At 40.0% G+C, this 20,377-nt stretch overlaps 2 protein-coding genes across 2 annotated transcripts; both read right to left on the reverse strand.

Moving 5' to 3' along the window:
* Positions 1–1,773: 1,773 nt before the first annotated feature.
* On the reverse strand, positions 1,774–3,714 carry LOC127782331 (probable NAD(P)H dehydrogenase (quinone) FQR1-like 1). The gene is made up of 4 exons (XM_052309489.1): positions 3,582–3,714; positions 2,738–2,831; positions 2,383–2,645; positions 1,774–2,168 (listed from the first exon to the last, which is right to left on the reverse strand). The coding sequence occupies exons 1-4, from the start codon at positions 3,602–3,604 to the stop codon at positions 1,937–1,939; spliced, it is 612 nt and encodes a 203-aa protein (XP_052165449.1). The 5' UTR covers positions 3,605–3,714; the 3' UTR covers positions 1,774–1,936.
* Positions 3,715–14,301: 10,587 nt separating this feature from the next.
* On the reverse strand, positions 14,302–15,994 carry LOC127781252 (U-box domain-containing protein 8). The gene has a single exon (XM_052308182.1). The coding sequence runs from the start codon at positions 15,786–15,788 to the stop codon at positions 14,703–14,705; it is 1,086 nt and encodes a 361-aa protein (XP_052164142.1). The 5' UTR covers positions 15,789–15,994; the 3' UTR covers positions 14,302–14,702.
* Positions 15,995–20,377: the final 4,383 nt, after the last annotated feature.

Consider the following 20,377-nt stretch of genomic DNA (forward strand, 5'->3'; position numbering starts at 1 on the left):
AAAAAAAACATGCCGTCTCTGTCGGTGCAGAAAGTTTAAGGGTTCAAGGGAAAGTGTATTCATCCCTCGAGCGGATATCCCCTTTATCTAAATAGTCATCAAAGTGCACAGCGTTCAGTAGTGAACACTTGACACTAGCAGCTTCAAAAGAAATGCTTAACAATAAGCTAGTGCCATCAGCTTTACCATCCTGAGTGGAGGTCCATTCCATTCTGAAAACTTTTGGTCCTGTGCATCCAGTCAAACACATTCAGTTATTGGATTCTGAAAAACAAGAAAAAACATATTGCTGATTCCTTTCTTTGCTGTTCCAAGGATGCAGGCTTCTGGTGCCTTTGTATGTGAGATTCTTGCATTTAGTTGCAGGTTTGCAGCTATCATCAACACAAGTGGCTGTGCATGTATGGGGACTTTGACATGGTGTCTGGTGCACCAACTCTTCCTTCCATCTCCATCTGCTTGACTCACCATATACATCATAGACATAAACAGTAAATTAAGCTGGAAGTTGCAGGATTGCATAGTGAAGGAAATGACAACAGAAATGAGGTCATGCAGGCCTCCAAATAGCTAGGCTACAAAAAGAGTCACTCAATATGCACTCAATCATGCCAAATCATGCCTATAGCTTTCATAAACCAACCTTCTTGCAAAAGTAAAGGCTTCTCTTGTCTTTCTCCTTCTCTGGTGGGAGTCTAGAAATCTTTTAAAGTTTCTAGTGAATATATGGTGCTGCACTGACAGATCTTCTTTTAATTTGGTACGCAACATTCATCTTTAGCGGTATGGCATGGATAGAATTGAAGCTTTTATGGTTTTATTTTGTAGAGTGGTTTTCATGATTTCATCATATTAGTGGTTTCCAAATGATACTTCTCCTATAGTCAAATCCTGGTGAAAATCAGCTCTTCCCAGCACTTTTACTACAGTCCTTAATCCTGGTTAATTCAAACAAAATTGGCTTGACCTTTAACAACATTTTTTTTTTAAAAAAAAAACTATCATCTGACTCCATTTTTAGGTAAGAAATGAGTCCTCCAAGGGATTCAATTTCTAGTAAACATTCTTTTTAATCTCTTAACGCAACACAAGTTCTCTGTTTGATGCTTCTAGATTGTTTAACAACAATAGTTTGTTAAGAATCTATGGTAATCTATGTCAAACTTTTCCTTTGGAGAGCTTTAATATTGAAAAAAAAACATGAGTAACAAGAAATGTCATGTGTCTTCACCAGAAAGGGAACAGGGGACAATTGAGTTCACCAACCATAGAACAATTTGTAGTACCTTTCTAATTGAAAAGAAAAGGCAGCTTCTTCTAGATTGAAAATGACCATGTCCTGCTTCTGGTTCAACATCCAGCTACTCCTTCCATCTCATGAAAGATAAGTTCGAGGCATCAAACGAGTGCGCTGTGGAACTTTAAGGGATTATCAGATTATACAGCATAACAAGATAGATGTGACTAGTGTTTAAGAACACACTATATAACATGATTGCTTCACCAATTTTCTATATTAATTGGTAATGTAAGTAATTAATCTACATACATGCCTGAAAATTAGTAATTTAATTGTGCCATTCAAATGGTACGGAAACTAGTCACCTTTCATGTACTGAAAATGATAGGACCAAAAGATACTCACAGAACTTAAGAAAAGTAACCGTCCAATTTCATCAAGCAAATCCATGGCAAAATATTCATAAAAGAAAACAATATAGAAGAAATAGAGCATGTCCACATGATGCCAGCATGTTTCATGCTAGAAAGCAGTAAAGCAGGAAAAGGTATGGGATCACATATATCATGGCAAAGTATTGGGCAACAACCCAAATTACAATTCCAATGGCACTCTGAGGTAAAATAACAAACTATCAACTTTAGTGCTAAAACTTTATTCCATATGGATGATCAGACTCAAACATTGTCTAGGTGATCATGCGGAACCCTTGAGTTTCTTCGCAATTCCAGCAAAGTACTTCCCTTGGTGGAAGGCTTGTTGCAGCTCAAGCTCAGTGGCAACCCTTGATCCATCACCAGCGAATGTGCCAGACCCGTACGGGCTTCCGCCCTTCACTTGCTCCATCTCAAACATCCCAGCACCAAAGGTGTACCCTACTGGAACAAAGATCATGCCATGATGCACTAGCTGAGTAATTGCTGTCAACCTACAAGATGAAAAGTGAATTTCATTATACTCCATGATTGACATGGTTTCAACTGCAAGTAATATTCTATAACACCATTATCACAAAGTCAGACAATTCGTATTTTCAGTGACACCATGGATGATAAGTGGCATTCTTGATTAAGATAAAAATGAATTTTATACTACAAGCATCAGACAATTTGAAATTTCAGCATAATTTGGAAGCGTCTTACGGAGTAGTTTCTTGGCCACCACCCTGGGAACCAGTAGAGTAGAAAATTCCCGCGGGCTTGCCTGCGAGCTGCTGTGTCCTCCACAGCCCACCAGTAGCATCCATGAATGCTTTGAATTGAGCAGCCATCATTCCAAATCTAGTTGGGAACCCAAAGATGACACCATCAGCCTCGGCAAGCTCTGCGGGTGTGATTATGGGAACATCTTTCTTTGAAGGAGCACCCATCTTGGTGAGCACATCATCAGAAAGAGTCTCTGGGACCTAGTCATATGATAATTTTATCAACATGTTAAACAAAACATGCGGGTAATCATAACTCTAGGTAAAGCACAAAATCACTTTCATGGTACAACCTGCCATAGCTTGACCTCAACTCCTTCAACTGAAGAAGCACCTTTCTCGATCTCCTCTGCTAGCTTTGCAACATGGCCATACATGGAGTAGTACCTACAAAATGCAAAATTCATGAATACAAATAGAGTGAAAAAAAAGAACATATATATACTTCTGTTTTGCAAAACCACCCAGCTATCGCATAAGGATGTTCAGACAAGATTGATAACATCATGAAGAACCATCCAAAAGCAACAAACAGACAATGTCACACAAACAAGTGTATACGTTCACCATGCGTATGAAACAAACAACAACAATGGGAAGCACATCTTGTCAGGACTCAAAGGCTGTTCCTTTTGCTTTTGGTGCAGCAGTAAGCAGCAGGCAAAATTAGAACAAAACAAAAAAGGTTGCATTTTACTAGTGAGCAAAGAATCGATATAATCACAAACAAATTCCAGAAGTACCCCATTCCGATGCAGTCTAACAGACTCCATCATGGACAAAAAAAAAAAGTAACTTCTGCACAATTTTTGGTGCAGAAGTGAGTGCTCCACTAACAATCCGACGAATTCGTCCACAAGCGAATTCAAGAACCGATATATATCATAGTACAACCTAAGAACACGCGCAGTCGCGCATTGCTGAATTCAAGAACACACACCCCTCCACGAAGAACAGGGCGGGAAGGGAATAATCAGAAAAAGGATCCCAAGAACACATCTTTCGCACTCCATCCCCCCCCCCCCCCCCCCCCAAACCACCACCACAATCCCGTTTTCTCGACGAACATCCGTACTACCCGAACCACCCGGAGAAAGGAAAAAAAATGCTGAAAAAGGAAAAGGTTGGGGAGCTCACACTATGTAGATCTTGGCGGCCATATCGAAGCAGAATTCTGGAGATTGGAATCGGTGGGAAGAAGGGAGCTGGGATTGCGATGTGGGGAGGGAGGAGGGAGGACTTGGGGCATTTATAGCTGGTGGGAGAGGTCTTCGCCATGTCCAGCTTGGGTCTAAATTAAATCTCATTTAATTCATTTTTTGAGGCAAAAAGTCATTTAATTCTACCCGTATAAAAAAATTCATTTAATTCCTTCTCTTTTTTTCACCGATGTATTTTGGGTTATCAATTAGGAGTACTCCCTCCTTTCAAAAAATATTATTAAGATAAGATTTAGTCAAACTTTTATGATTTATTATCGATTTTGTATCAAAATAAATCTACGTATATATATTTTAACTATACATTTAAAATTTTTTTGATGTTTGGGATTCTAAAAGCTCTATCAAATTTTGCCCTAATCGCCATATTTATGATCAAATGAAATTACTTTTACTCCAAAAAATACTTTTATATTGTTAAAATTGTCTTTGTTTTTTTAATTCCCTTGTGTTTGATATAACTGTAATAAAATTACACGATCTTTAAAAAAAAATACTCTAGACGTCGTGTAATATGGTAATATTGTATTTTGTAGCCCGAAAAATGTCCATATGTGATTTGATCATCTGAAGAAACAAATGGTTTTTTTCTCCTTTTTGCAAGTATTTTCCAAGCAATAATATGCAATACTATATGGCACTACTCCTACGCAATTGTGCACATAACTTTAGCTTGTCTTTCCAACCCAGAAAAAAAAACTTTAGCTTGTCTCTAATTACCTTTATAATACTATTTACCACCGTTTGTCACGTTTGCCATGTTGAATAATTTTATATCAAGATCAAAAAAAAGAAAAAGAATCTTCATTGAGATTTACGACAAGTAAATAAAGATTACGATGACACACCAGATGCCAAACATTTGGAAAAAAAATTCCATTAAAAAGCATAAAACACGAGATGCTTGGAATATAAGAGCAATTGGAGAAAACTTTTGGAATGAATAATCATGTTGGAAGGGAATCATGTTACATGATAAATAGCTCAATGGTGTGATACGCTATGCATTTGTCTAATGTTTTACGAAGTATAAACTTTTTAAAGTTTAGTCAAAGGATACAAAATGTGAAAATTCTCAAAATAAAATTTAGGTTAAATACTTGCTAGCAACTGTAGTAACTGATGTGTATAGCTGTTCATTTAAACTACTATGACAAACTAATAAAATCGTAGTAGTACAACAGTATCCAGATTGGTTGTAGTTTCTTTTAAAGTAAATATCAGAATGAATTCTATTATCAAAGAAAATAAACATGTAACCTGCAGCATTGCACGGATGTAAGACATTGCATCAATATTTGTCCCTTACCGCGCAAGGGAAAATGAATTGCGCCTCCCTTGTACCCAGATTCTACAAAATAACAATAGATATCACTACTTATTTAGCAACGAAATGCAAACATAAATTAAAATTGTGGTATTCTGATGGTTGAAGCATGATCGATGGGCAAGGGAGAAGGATGTGCATGCATGTCAAAACTTACATAAATTTGGATTTTAGTTGGCAACGACCAATTATACGGAGAAACTGAACTTTATAGCTACTCTCTCTGTTTCACAATGTAAGTCATCCTAATATTTCTTACATTCATATTGATCATAATAAATCTAGACATATATATTCATTTAGATTCATTAACATATATATAAATGTAAGAAATACTAGAATGACTTATATTGTGAAACAGAGGAAGTAGTCAGCAAAGTCAGCATGGCACTACGGCCGGCTGGCCGGCGGCGAGCTGCCGCAATCCGTGATGGCCATTTCAGTCTTCAGAAGACGAATACAAAGGCACGGAGACTACACACCGGCTACCTACTTGACTTTGTCAGTTACATGAGACAAATGTGTACATGGAGTAGTCCCTGATCCGTAAGAGCTACGTATAAGCATCACCTGACTTTTATTTGCCAACTATGATGCCACTTAAGTGCTACGTACATGTTACGTAGAACGAGGACTGAGTCAGCAAGCAAACAGAGGTTGATCCAGACAAAGCTTTAGGTTAAGTCCTCTTTTCTATCAATGTAAGACATTTTTTTTAGAGAGGCAAAGGACAAGTGCTATGATAGATGTGACTACCACCTCCAAATTTATCCATATCATTCACTCATAATCTAGGAAAAGGATATGTGGTTGCAGTGACCTGAGTAGCATCTCAAGGTTCTAAGTTCAAATCTCCATAGGAGCGAATTTCATGTTGGGTTATTTGAGCTCCACCCTCAAGTTCCCATGGTACAAGTACCGACAGTGGAGGCTCGAGCCCTCCACCCTCATGATAGATCTGCTCCTACCATAAAAAATGAAAATATTAAGGAATGACATGTATCAAATAAATAGAAGGTGTGAGACTTTGAATTCAAATCGGCTAGCCCACCACCTTATGGAGCTAGCCCAAAAACCCTAGAGGTTTCTCGCAACAGATCCGCTCCTATCATCAAGCCATATATGAGCACACATTAGTCGAAGCTGTTATCAAATACTGTTGATGGGCTTGATTTGAACCGGTTTTAGAAGGTATGGGACGCTTTATACCCGATTAGTTAAGGGACGTGATAAAATCCCCATGGTTGAGGGGCCTAAAATAGACTTTTTCCTTGTTATAGATAGGAGTAGCTCTAGTCTTTTCCGGTCCAAATATCTGGTGGTAGGACTTCTAATTAGGCCCAAATAATTTGGTGAGCCCACTTCCCATTTATATTTTTATACGTGATATATTGTTGGGTGGGAACAGATGATTTTTTTTTCATTTTCTAAGATTCTTTTGAGAAAAGTTAGAAATAGTCATCCGTATAACTTGTTATTCCACTTTCCTTTATATTTGCCACCAAGCACTATTCATATTTAAACTTTGATCATTCATCTTTTTTTAAAAATAAAATTCTAAACACTTGAATAGATATCATATTATCAAAGTGTCTCATACTTAAAAATTCATTATAATATAATCATTGAAAAATTATTGGTGGTCAAAGTTGCAACAGCAACAGTCAATAGTGATATAGTCCCTCCGTCCTATAAAAAATAAATATAGCTAGTACGGGATGTGGCACATTCTAGTACCGTTCAGATTCAACATAGCTAGTACGGGATATGGCATATTTTAGTACTCTCTAGATTCGTAGTATTAGGATATGCCCCAGTAGATGTACATCCAGGCTGATACCACTACTCTAACCTGGGAATGCCAATGTCCTCCAACACTGTCATGAACAATGTGTCATAAATCACAAGTGGATGAGTTTCCTCTGCAGCAACGCCTTCTGACGTTGATCAATGACATGTGGACTCACTGGATATGCGGTCCACATGTCAGACACTTAAAATCAGAGGGTGGTACTACAAAGGATCTATTTCTCTCATAAATAGCTTGCAGCGTCATGGTTTTTTTCCATGCGGTAGAATTTTCCAACGGAGCCATTGTATTTGTTATTGAAAAAGGTTCAGGTTTAGATATGAGTTGGAAAGGGAATTTTTTTTTATTTTACTTTTCTCTAAGAAAAGGTTCGGAACAAATAATTACCTGAAATGATCTTAGTGCATTCCAGATATATTACATTGCAAAGAAAAAAAAACGTGGTACACATTTAAGTATGTAAAAGAGAAATGCAGTGCACAATTTTCAATAGCAGTACAAATGATGCAATTGAATGATTAATTTACACTTGTCATTTCTGAAAAACAAAGCAGTTGTACGAAGTAGTAGCAAATAATTCAATTGACATCTTATGATAAAAGTAGATACATCGCTACACTGAAAATACATAACCTCCGTTCTCAAATAAAAGCATTTTTAGATTATCTAGATTAATATTAAGGAGAAAGATTTCTTTTTAATCACATCATTAGTTAAATTTTGAATTACTCAAATTCCCTTTCTAAGTTTCTAATTGGTTAAAAACACTTGGATTTTTGTGCATAAATTTTAATTTATAGAAATATATATTTTTTTTGAAAGTACAAGAGTGCACTACATCACACTCCTCCTGAATGGGAGAGAGAGAGATGTGATTGCTTGCATTTGTTAGTAGGAGGTGTGCATCTTCCTTCTCTGAACATCCAGCCCGACACAAATCGCATTAGCAGTAAATAATTTTGGTACGGAGAAAAATCAGAGCTTGTGAAGTTGAGTAAAAGAAACACTACAATTAAAAGGCACACGTGGACAATAATACTATACATCAACCTCACCTAATCACAGTTGGTTGACGTTTTTATCGATCATCACTGCTTTACCAATCAACTAGCTGATGACTAGTCAACAATCAGCTAGCAGTCCCGTGTCCTAAGTAGATTCTGTTCAATGTCTCTTTGCGCAAGTTAAGAGAAGAACATTTGACTACGACTGAAAACAAACCTGCTCTGCAAAACTGTCTAGAACAGTTTGTATTTATATGGGAAGATATTAGTAATTTGACCTTGAAAGTGCTTGCATTGTTAAACACCTACTAAAGGATGCGAGAATTCAGGGGCGGAGCTAGACAAGAGTGAAGGGAAGGTGCACCTCTATAGTAGCAAATTTTTTTCTCAAACTATATTATAGTAAATTATAATGTTTTCGTGTATTATCACCATCAACGGTTCAACATAAGTAACAATGGAGTCTGGTTAATAATACGGAGTAGAATACTTCCTTTTATTTTAATCAGGAATATTTAGTGTCTAGGATAATACGTTCAGTCAAAATTGTAAGTTCTGACCATCAAATTTCTTAAATACTTAACTAAAAAATAAAATAAATGGTAGATTTGTCTCCAAAAGTATAATCATCCTTGAGCTTTATCATGCCTCATCTGCTGACTTTCTTTTGCATTGCTAGTATTAACCAGAGTTTTTTTTAAAGAAATTCTCCATAAATGCACATCTCATTTTTAGTCATGCAACAATATTTAGATAAAATAAAAGACAATAACTATACATACTATCCTACCATGGTTACATTGCATCACAGTATGTATATATATTTTCTCTCCAACGACAATTATTATCACGCAATTCAAAACCTATCTTTCACATGAGTTCTTCCAATGAATCAAATTAACTTGTAAAGAATTAGATAAGGGGATGAAAAGATAGAGGAGATTGCAAAGTGCAACGTAACTCATTGAGAAAAAGAAAGGAGAAAGACATGCGTGCGTACAACTGTACTCATGAAGAACTGCAGACTGCAACGTAACTCATGCTGTGGTTATGGGCCGTTCGTGTGCCTCCTGTGGTCTGTTTTTTGACGCAGGGGGTACACTAAGCTCGGAGAAGGGGGGTGCCCATGCGGTAAGTAAGGGTATTAAGCATTAATTTTTCTTTTTTAGCCGAGTGCCCAGGAACCCCCTAGGATGTACTTAGCTTCGCCCCTGGCGAGAATGTGCTTTTTGGCTGATATTTTGAGGGCGTTCACAGAGCGCCTATATGGTGTTCAACCTCAACACGAAAAATTGAATATTCATCGCAACACCCTCCATCTGCGCAGCCTCCTCAAGACCACGTAGCCAACTTGAGCCACGGGTTCCTCATCAGGGTTTGCAGGTGAGGCCAACACTCATGCTCCGCACCATCAGAGAAGGGAGAGGGAGGAGAGATACCTCGTCGGCCTTCCCGCGCTCTACGTCGCTGAGTTCGTTGATCAGGGGAGGAGGGTCGCCGGGCGCTCGCAGGCTCAATGGGAAAGGCGGCGGGGCTGGAGAAGCTCGCCGAGCATGCTCCACCGGTGAGGAAAGACGCCTTGTTTCCTCCGCCCAACGCCGCCGAAGAAAGGAGAGCATCATCAGAGAGGGGAAAGGCCGCCGACGAGAAGAGAGGAGCGGCGCCCCTGCGGGGCAGGTCGCAGCCCCCGGCTTCACGCGGTTGCTCCCACCGTCTCTCCCTCCTGCGTCAAATCCGTGCCGCGAAGCGCTTGCCCTTCCTCACTCCCGCCACAAGAGGTTGTCGCCGAGGTGAGGAGGCGTTGGATGGATGGGCGGCGTGGAGGGGATTAGGTGGGGAGAGAGATTTTATATTACTTACTTGATTTTAGATGTTAACTGCAAATTTTGGAGCACTATGTTAATTGAAAAAACATAAAAGAGACTAAAATGCAAAATGTCTGTAAGTCCCACCATAGAATTTTTTTAAAACCACATCTTGCATCCTTTGAAGTTGCTAAGCCTACATGGCAGCTGAGGTCTAGCAAATTGCTTGGACGCATTGCCATTGCCCTTAGCGACCGGTGAAACGATACGAGCCATTAGTATGATTAATTGAGATCTTTTTCACTACCTAAGTTGTTTTGTAATGGACAGTTCGATTGTCACTGGTATGTGGGACCCCCACGAAACAAATCAACAACTGATGACCCCACAAATTGATCATTGAGCTTGCATAACCCAGACAAATGATAGAGAGAAGGGGGCGTAGCCCCACGAGGATGGCTCCAAAAGTCTCCAATTGCAATCCAATCCAATCCATTGCATGGCAAAATTCGACACGTGGCAGTGATTAAGCAAGAACAGATCAAGATCCAAACACATTGTGATCGAAGTTTGCCGGCTAGTATACACAGTCCCAAGCTTTTATCATGGAGGAGATGTGTTCTTGGCCAACCACCTACAACCTCCAATTTGGCAGCATTCCACTTGGCTACAAAAAGGTTGTGATCATCCATGCATGCATTCAGCATGACAAAGTTTAATTAAATTAAAAGATGGATGGCATGGCACTATTAGTATTAGTTAGTTTCAGGTCAAAATATCTGTTTGGTGAGTGACTAAGAATATGGTAAAATGAGTTAAGTGTGGCTCCTCTTGTGCTTCTTTTCCTACTAATTCAATGCTGTGAATGCTTGCAAAGAAACAGTTGAGGAAAGAATTAGACACCTACCTAAAATAACTGAGGCATGACCACTAAGGTTTAAGCTTTTGACTCAGAACTGGACACTCTAAAACAAGAAGAAGACAATACATTTCACAAAACCACGTATATTTTTACAAAAACGATCAAAACTATAGGTTTAAAACATCGCATAAAACTATAGGTTTAGCGTTGAACTTATCCCGAAACTAATTCAATCTAAAATGTTAAAAATACAGTTTTAACGATAAATTTATTTAAAATTATATTTTGAGAGGTTAAAACCTACAGTATCATTTTCATAAGCTACTAAGAGCAGGTACAATAGCAGACTATAAGCTTGCTATAAATATATTTTAAAAAGATAAAAGAAGAGAGAAAAGAGCAGCGGGCTACAGATCTGTAGCCAGCTGCAGCACAGACTACAAAACGTAATGTGTATATGACATGTGGAACCAGGTATTAATAGTATAGTAAGCAACTATTGTATGAATTGGCTGTTACATTGGTTATAGATGGTTTGGAGCTAGTAGCCGGCTATACTATTAAACTTGCTCTAACAAACGCTAAACATATAGTTTTTCGGTACTATGGCTTAAGGCTGTAACTTTGTGATGAACTTGATATTATAATTTGCGGTTTTGTAATATTATGGATTAAAGAGTACATATATACTCACACATATCTAGATTTATAGCCAAAATATCTTTATATTTAGAGCTAGAGAGAGTAGTTTTGTTAATAATGCTAGTAGTTTCATGAAATTTACTACTACTACTCATCAAAGAAATAATAGACATCAATGCCCACTGATCAGAAGAGGTAGGGCACACAGGATGAAGGAACAGACTGAAGAGATGGCACTTTTTTTTGTGCATGATCACTTGAGCATAAATGCAAAGCAATGCTGGGGCCTCAAGACACTGAGGCAAACTGTAGCTAGAGACTCATTGTATGCACCTCCTTTTGACAACATCCGCTCTCCGAAAAATCGATCTATTCGTTGCCCTTGTCCCCTTATGCCTCTTCTTCCACTGCTCTCTTCTTTGTTTCTTGTTATCATCATCATCATCATCATCGCCTGAATCAGATTCCATGCATCTCATGATGTTCACATGCATATCAGTCCATGATAATTCAGAAAACAGGTTTATACTCTTTCTTTCTCATGAAAAATTCAGACTCAGATTCATCATTCATGGAGGTTTTGGCACTTCTCTTCCATGGTCACAATCTGTTGAAGACAATTGTTATGAGTACATAGTCTTTTTTTTTGTTTTTTTTTTCTTGAGTGAATGGAATAGAGAGATGAACAGTCGCCGACACGGAGGCCCCACACGACAGTGACAAGAGGCGTCGCGGGCATTTTCGACCTAACAGAAAAACATTATTGTTTGTTGTTTTGTGCTGATTGCAGAAGCTTTTGGTGTCTGAGGATGGTGCCCACAGTGGTACTAGCCATTATACTGAAAGATGGACCACTTGTGTTCTTATGATGCAATGCAAACCTATCTCTTCTTGCTACTATTCCAGTGTTATGATGGTTTTCCTCCAGGAGCATTCACCATTCAGGAGCAGCTTTGGAGAAAGCTTACATGAGAGAGCAGTTTTCAGAGGAAAAAAAAAGATTACATAAAATAGATTCAACCAAACTGATGGAACCAGCCTTAACTTGATCCTTTGCAAGATCAATGCTAATGCCACAAGCTTTAGTTAGCTTGGGTGATAGTGACAGAACAGTTCTTTACTGAACAATGAGCATGGTTCATCTTTTCCGATTGAGTGCTGGATTCTGACCCTAGCGGTATGACGTTTTTCGTCAAATTTTACTTTTCAAATTTGAATTCTCGAAAACCATTTGACATTTCACTTGGAACCTACTTTTGCCTCGTGTCGAAACCTCGAAATTTCGTGGGTTTTGATCGGTTTTCATGGGAAAACATAAACCCTGACAATGAGTGCAATGATGAACAACACAGGAGGGAGCAGGCATACATAGATTTGCCACAGTCCACAACCAAGAAGAGCACCAAAATCAGGAAAGGAACAAGTGCATTTCAGGAAACAGCTGCCAATGTGCAATCTGAAAAATTAGGTACTCCACACCTGAAATGGAGGAGGATCCAGTGGATGAGTACTTCTCCAATCTCCATCCTACACCCCCCCAGATGTTGCTACAAATGCAAAGGACTTTCTGGTGATGATATCACATCTCACACCATTTTCTCATTCAGTCTATATGAACATGAATAATTGAATTGAATACCCTCATTGCACACTTCTGTACTGAAAAAGTTGCCAACTAACTCTGTCATATGTGCATGGTCAAACTGAACATGGTACTAGCAGTATAATTTCAACAGCTCGGTCAAAAATGGCGATCACTGCTACTGCCAAATCAGTTCAGAAAAAAAGAGTAGTACATGACCAGGCAGAAAAGCTGCTGCACATCACACAGTTGCATTTCATCACCTGAAGCGATTCAGGGCCAGGGGTTAGCTGATGATCTGCATGGTTTGCAATCTGCATGGCTTAATCCTGTCCACTTAATAAAATCTCAAAATTAGATCCCTGAAACCATTTAGTAATCAGGCCAATGGACTTTTGTTGGCTTAGAACAAGCCATGCTTCCAAATGGACATACCAACCACCTCCAAGAAAAGTTTGTGGTCAAGGTCAACCCTTATCTTATGGTTGCTAGGTTTCCATTCAGACATTGTCAACATCAAGGCCACATCACCACTAGATGATCCACTAAGTTTATTTTTCTATGCACTTCTAGATAAACCAAGGAGCTGTGCACATAGCAAATCAACAGAAAAATCGTACCTTTTTGTTGCACATAAAGGCTAAGTAGCTAGCAATTAGCAAAAGTAAGGGTTGCTAAATGCTATAAAAACAATCAACACCTTCCCCTGAATGACATAGGAGAAACAACCAACATAAGCTGCTAATTTCCTAAGCTAGTTATTGATCACATCGAATCTTATGAAGCCCCACCACCGCTTTGTCACCGACTAATGAGACAAATCCGTGTTTAGACCTTTTCATACTTAATCAGATGTAGAAATTGCAAGTTTGTTGACGTTGCAGAAACTAGACCATCTAAAAAAAATTTTAGGGTGTCCTTGTCAGATAAAACAATAAGCAAAGTTGCATACTAGCCACTCACTTGTTTAGCAACTACAGTGACACAAGCAATCTCGTCAGTATCTCATTTCTTGGCTACAAACTGATTGCATACTGTTTCTCCATGCAAGAGCATCTGAAAATTTTATCCAGGACTGATACAGAAGAACATATAATTTAGAGGAGATATGTTACCTTGTCAAATTCTATTAGCCACTTCAAACAAAAAACAGGAACTACAGTTAGATAATCTAGACTAATTTAAAGTCCATGATATCAAGGGAAATCCACGAGTATGATGTGAGATCTCCAATGGCAATTTAATATGGGAAGCAAATTGGATGACACTCCTTATTTAATTTTGACGTGGAAAACATAGATAGATGCACGAGGTTTTAAGTGCACCACTTGAAAAAAAAAAAAGAAAACAAGCATTATGTGATATGTCAAACCTCACATAACAAAAATATCTGATGAAGTATAAATCAAGCAAACACGACCAGAAGAGTTTGTGAGCAAGTGAAAAATTGACAACTTTTGCGCTTTTCTAATAAATTCCATTTCTTATATCATATAGCATTACATCACAATCCAAAGGAGGATGATAAGCAGATACACACAATCCAACCCTCATATCAACAACACAAGATTGCAGTGAAAAATCATAGGAATTTCACAGGAGACATTTGAGAGCAAAAAAGAGATCACTTGATCATGAGATGTATCATATATCATACGACATTTCAGATTGGATGATTTTGGGATTCAGAATTCAATCCAGAACAGAACACCACAGAAGGTCTGGGTGAAATGATGAGAGGACCATGTTTTTCTAAGCATATGAACAAAAAAAAAAGGAACTAAATTCTACTTATTTTTTTTCTTCTTCTTCTTCTTCCTTTCGACGCTGCTACCACATGAAAAGAGAAGGGAAATGAACCCAACCAAAAAGAAGAGAAGAGAAGACCCCAAAAAAAGGTTCACCTTTGCTGTTTCTACCTTTGTACACCGAGCCCAACACCGATTCGAAGAGGCGCCGAATCAAAATTCGCACAAATTTGATGTTTGGAGTTTGGATGAAATTCATCAAAGCTTCTCGAGCGTCCGAGCTAATTCCACCGCGTTCTTGGCAATCTTGCAGTTGTCGTCGTTGACGAGAGCCTCGCAGAGATGGAATGCTCCGAGCTTGATCGCCTCCCTCGCCAATTGGTTGCTCTCGCCGCAGATCAAGTTGAGGACGACCAGCGCCTGCTCGATGGCGCGCGCGTTGCCGCTGCCGGCGACGCCGACGAGCACGGCGACGACGCGGGGGATCCTGGACAGCTCGTGGCGCCCCTCGCGGGACTTGGCGAAGAGGCCGAGCACCTCGGCGGCGCGCGCGGAGCCCGCGGCGGCGAGGTCGACGAGCGCTGGCGCCGCCCCGGCGCGCACGGCGCGGCGCCGGTTTTCCGGCAGCTTGCAGAGCTCGTACAGCGCCGTGGCGGCCTCGCGCCGCTCCCGCGCGCCGCCGCCGCGGCGGAGGAGGCCGACCAGCGCCGGGACGGCCGAGGGGTGCGCCCCGATGGTGCACTTGTTGACGTCCACCGTGGCGAGGCTGGTGAGCGCCGTGGCGGCCACCGCCGCGGCCGCGCCACCGGACGACACCGCGGCGGAGAGCGCGTCCACGGCGCCGTCCGCCACCAACCCGACCCGCGCGTCGTCCCCGTCGAGGCTCAGGTGCAGCAGTGCCCTCGCCGCCACTTCATCCCCGCCCGCCGCGTGCCGCAGGAGCACCCCCACGTCGCCGGACTCCATCACCTGCCTCCTCCCTTCCGGCCCGGACCTCGCCAACCTAAGCAACCCATAAACCGACGAAATCGCCGCCGCAGCCGGCTCTCTCCTCTCCCCACCACCACCGCCCGCCGCCGCCGTTGGCACGGCGGCGGCGGCGACAGGAGAGACGGCGGCAATAAGGCGGCGGAGGGCGTGGTTGGGGATGAGGGGCGGCGAGGGGGGGAGCGGCAGGTTGGTGACGGGGCAGGTGAGGTGGCCGCCGTCGAGCCAGCGCTGGATGCTGCGGCGCTCGAAGGTGTGGCCGGAGGGGAGGATGACGGGGTCGGTCATGACCTCCAGCGAGATTGGGCAGCGGAAGTCGTCCGGCCAGGTCGAACCCTGCTCCGGCGACACCTCCATGCGCGTTCTTGGCGTGCGCGCCGATCTGCGGCGAGGAATGGAAAGCGTGTGGGACTCGTGAGGAAGACGAAGAGGAGGGGAGTGGGGAAAGTCCACTTCTTCCGGTGGACAGGAAACGGGATTTGCTGTGGGGGGTGAGAGAGGGTGGGGAGACCACCCGGTGGGCTTAAGTAACCCACTAATCTACCCTACCCCTACCCCACCCCACCCCATATGGCCATACCTAGAAGGCATGTCGATTACCGACGTCGTGAGTCCACATGTGGTGTGTCCATCCATCTTAGGTTGGGAAGCATGCCGGCTGCTGGCATCGTGAGTCTATGTGTGGTGAGTCCACCTTAGGTTAGGAGGCATGACGGTTGCCGGCGTCGTAAGTTTACCTGTGGTAAGTCAGGATGAGGGAGGATGAAGCGTTAAGGTTGTGTTGGAAGCGGTGGGGGTAGTTTCAGAAGGGTTTGTTTTAATGTTGTAGTATCTGTCTGTGTTCTTCTTGTTGCTGTCTTGTGTTTTACGAGGGAATGCGCGTATCGATCTTGTGAAGGCTGGAGGATATATCATTTTTGGATTTAACTAATGCTTTTTGGTGGTGGTGTTTTTTTTTTGGGGTTCGTTTCGACGTCATGGTATCTATCTGTTGCAGTCTTGAGCTTTCATCGTGTGATGAATTAAAGGATAGCGGTGTTGCTTATGTTTATCGTTGTTATGTCTATCCGCTGCAGTCTTTGCCTGAGTAACGTGTGGCTTATTTGGATTTAGCAGACGATCCTTGATAATGTTTGCTTTTGTCTATCTTATGATCCATACATGCTACGTATACGTAACGCTTCCTGCATAGTTTACTTAATTTGTTAGCCATCTTTTGGTATCTCTTTAGTTCACATTTTTCCGTTACACTTCCACAATGAGTAATCTGCATGTAAGTTGGTTTTACGAGCAATCATTAATTGATAGTCATGCACGTCTCATACATCACGCTAGTTGGCGACTCTGCAGCTATGCTTTGCATTCTTGTAATAGTTAGCACCTTTAGTTTTTTGTACTCTTATAGCTTTCAGTTATCGACTATGGTAGCGTGAACCAATGAACAATTAATAGGAAGTGCAAGGGCATTTTTGCCAAAAACAACCAACGTGGCATCTACAATTACCCCGCCAACCTATGGCTCCTACTGGAAAGGTAAATATGTCAGTGTGGTTTAATCATTTCCTATTCTAACAAGAATAATAAAAATCTGCAATCAATAAGGGTTTTATTTGGTTTGTCACATGGATCATACAAATTGTTTCTATTACAAAATGTTTCTATTTGGTTTGTCACCGAAACCAAAAACATGTTATATTGCTCTCTCATTGGGTTATCATATGTTTTTTATATATATAGTTAAGAGGCATAAAATGATCGGTTTCAAAATTATGAATTGATTTATATAAAAAAGATAGATATTTATCAATCCACAATGTGTGAGCTCCTTGGATCATTTAACCGGATTTTAAAGCTTTTCTTTCAATGTGTAGAATGTTTTGATGGTGGGAGACATGTGCACATATCCCTCGCTTTTAGCCAACTCATGAGAAGCATATAATCCCTTTTTTTCATATAGTTTTTTTAAAATCGTATCTGAGCATTTAATTTCTTTTGGTGTGTATGAGTTAATCTGTGTATCATTTTTATAATAGCTGGGAGATTTTATTCAATGAGAAGATATGGTTATACGAATGACTGTGCAAGTATTAATTGATAGCGATATATATGGACATGGCCCTCGTAATAATGTTTGGAGATACAGTACTATAATTATGCTTTATTACGTGATTAATATTCAGATATTGTACTGGAAGCACCCTGGCCTACTGTTTTTCTACTGTCCCTTTATGATTAAGTCCTGGTACTTGTAATGCAACATACATGCATGTGTTTTCCATGGCAATATGAGCAAAACACTCCTATATATCATATTGTGGGGACAGATTAAGATAGAGACATGGTAACCAACGAGATTATGTGCAGGGGCAATTTTATTCAGAAGTCCAAACGGTCATGTGGATTATTACCTGATTAACAGTTACATATTAAAATGTTCTATTATGTAGTTATGTTGTAGGCAATACAGCATTGCTCAGAAGAGAACATTGTGCCCTTTAATTTTTATTAGAATCCTTGGTCTCTAGCTAACAAGCCTGAGCAACTCTCTAGTTATATTAGTCAACTATTTTGTGTCTAGCATGAGAATGGTGTATTTCCACCCATATTTCATATTTTCCATATATCAATGTTTAAGTCAACTAGCTATATTATTGGATGAACTTAGCTCACTGGTGAGAATGTTTTGTTGACCTCTGTACATCCGAAGTTTGCAGACCTTTACACATCCGTAGTTTGAAAACAACTAGTGGCAGTTTTTTTTTGTCACAAAATTTAGTGGAAATTAATAAAGGGACTGCCTATACTTCTTGTAAAAAAATCATAAATTTAATGATAAAACAATCAGATTTCACACAGTAGAATTAAAAAGAGATCACTAAGGTTACAACCAAATTGTACGAATATGACGATGTATTTGTAACAATTCCGACTAATAAAATAGGGTCCACGAGTGTCTACCAAGATAGGTGGCATTGGACCAAAACGAACTATGTAATTAAGAAGCCAACGAGCAAATTAAGCCATGATCACGACACTTAAAGATATGGATACATGCAAAATCATAATACTTATAAATTACCTTGAAAAGAGATATCATAATATCTTGCTTTTATTATGTGCTATAAATCTGAAATTATACTGATATAGAAAAAAATAAAGAAAGAAATCTTTCACATTAAAACTTAACATTTGAGTACATACACACATTTTTGCCCTCTCTCTCACTCCCCACCATCACATGCATTCACCAACCACCAGGGTCAGTGATTTTTTTTTCGGTTAGTGACTTAGAGCCTCATCGGTTATCTATATTTCTTAATAAGCCAAAAAGACTTATTAGAGAATAAAAGTTAATTTATAAATAAAACTTTTATATATCTGGTAGAGACTAAAAAGCCAACGCTAAAAAAATTATGTTGAAAATATCTTAAAATTAACTTTAAAATCAAGTTTAAAAATTCAAAATTTAATTTTTTTTATTTATTAGACCAATCGACGGGGCTCTTAATTTGAAACAATTTTACAAGTGAAAAGGAAAATGAAAAAAAAAAAACCTAACCCAAACGGTAGAACTCGAGATAAAACGGTGACGAAACCGAATTGTGCGGTGCAGTCACCGCCCCCACCATCACAAAACGGGGAGCGGAGAAAGGTCACAGGAATCCCGGGGGACGCATCTGGGCCGTACACGTGGCACGCGGGCCCCCGTGTGAACGCCTGGAAATTTATCCACGGGCCTTATCCCCTCCCACGGCACTGACGTGTGGGCCCGCCTCCTCCCGGCCCCACTAAAGTAACTTATCCCTACCGGTCGAACGTTTGAACCGGGCAGGTAAGGTTTTTTTTTTTTCTTTTCTTTTAACCCTTTTTGGGGTGTTTTTACTGCGCGGTAAAAGTAGGAAGTGGAAAGCGAGGAGACGCGCCCAACGGCTAGAAGTGGTCGCTGGCGTGTACTTTGACTGCGTGGTGGGGCCCTGCGGATTCAGTCAGTCAGTCAGTGACAGTGAGTCAGCTGAATCAGTCAATTTCTATAGTACTATATGTAGAATCTCTCTTTGGACCCCTGGAACTTTTTACAAATTGCTTCCTCCTGGGTGTGGACTGTGAGTTTGGGACTGTACATCATACGAACAACTCTCCAGATTAAAATCCCTTATATTTTAGAACAGATAGATAGAGTATGAGTCAACTATATACTCATGTGGAAGAGAGATGAAAAACCGAGGAGTATTGGCTCTCATGCAATAGTTATACACATGCTCCAATATATTTACATTATAAATTCATGATGAGAGAAAGAGAGAGGAGAGAAAAAAAATAAAACCAATTTTATAGTTAACTTATTATACATGTTAACTTTAATATATGAGCTAATAACCAATTGTTTGCTATACTATTAAATCTGCTCTTATGGTGGTTCTATGTCGTACTAAACCATATTTTGGGAATTGAAAATGGTCCCCCAAAATCACTATTTGCTAGTATCATTTGTAAAATCCTACAAAGGAGAAAAAAAACATTTAGTGTGTGATTAATATTTGGAAAAAAGATGTCTACGGTTTTAATGTTTGACTTGTATATTAGTTAAAATAGCTCAACATGTTGTTTGTCCGAATTTTGAATTTTAGAAACTATATAATGGTTTTTTATATTTCAGTCTAGATTATTGAACATCTAAAAAATCAAGGGTATAAAAGTATAAAAATCTTGTCTGAACATTTCCGGTCATAGAATATGTAGCCCTAGCCACCCCAATCTCTATATCTTCTCTATTATTATAAAAATCAAAGATATTTCTGCTGAAATTTTGATACGTCATCCGTGTTTGAGTTGGTTTTAGTTTCGTACGTCATCTGTGTTTGCGTTGATTTTTAGTTGGTTCACTACAAGAAATAAATATGACCTTCTGTGACGAATTCCTCGTGACGTCGGAGCTATTCATCACT

Source organism: Oryza glaberrima, chromosome 8 (assembly GCF_000147395.1).
Source record: "Oryza glaberrima chromosome 8, OglaRS2, whole genome shotgun sequence".
NCBI lineage: Eukaryota > Viridiplantae > Streptophyta > Magnoliopsida > Poales > Poaceae > Oryza > Oryza glaberrima.

Coding starts and splice junctions, on each gene's coding strand:
- LOC127781252 (XM_052308182.1), bottom strand. CDS start 15,788: ATGGAGGTGTCGCCGGAGCAGGGTTCGACCTGGCCGGACGACTTCCGC.
- LOC127782331 (XM_052309489.1), bottom strand. CDS start 3,604: ATGGCCGCCAAGATCTACATAGT. Junction 2,832..3,581: donor GCCGCCAAGATCTACATAGT/GTGAGCTCCCCA, acceptor TGCATTTTGTAG/GTACTACTCCATGTATGGCC. Junction 2,169..2,382: donor GGTGGCCAAGAAACTACTCC/GTAAGACGCTTC, acceptor TTCATCTTGTAG/GTTGACAGCAATTACTCAGC.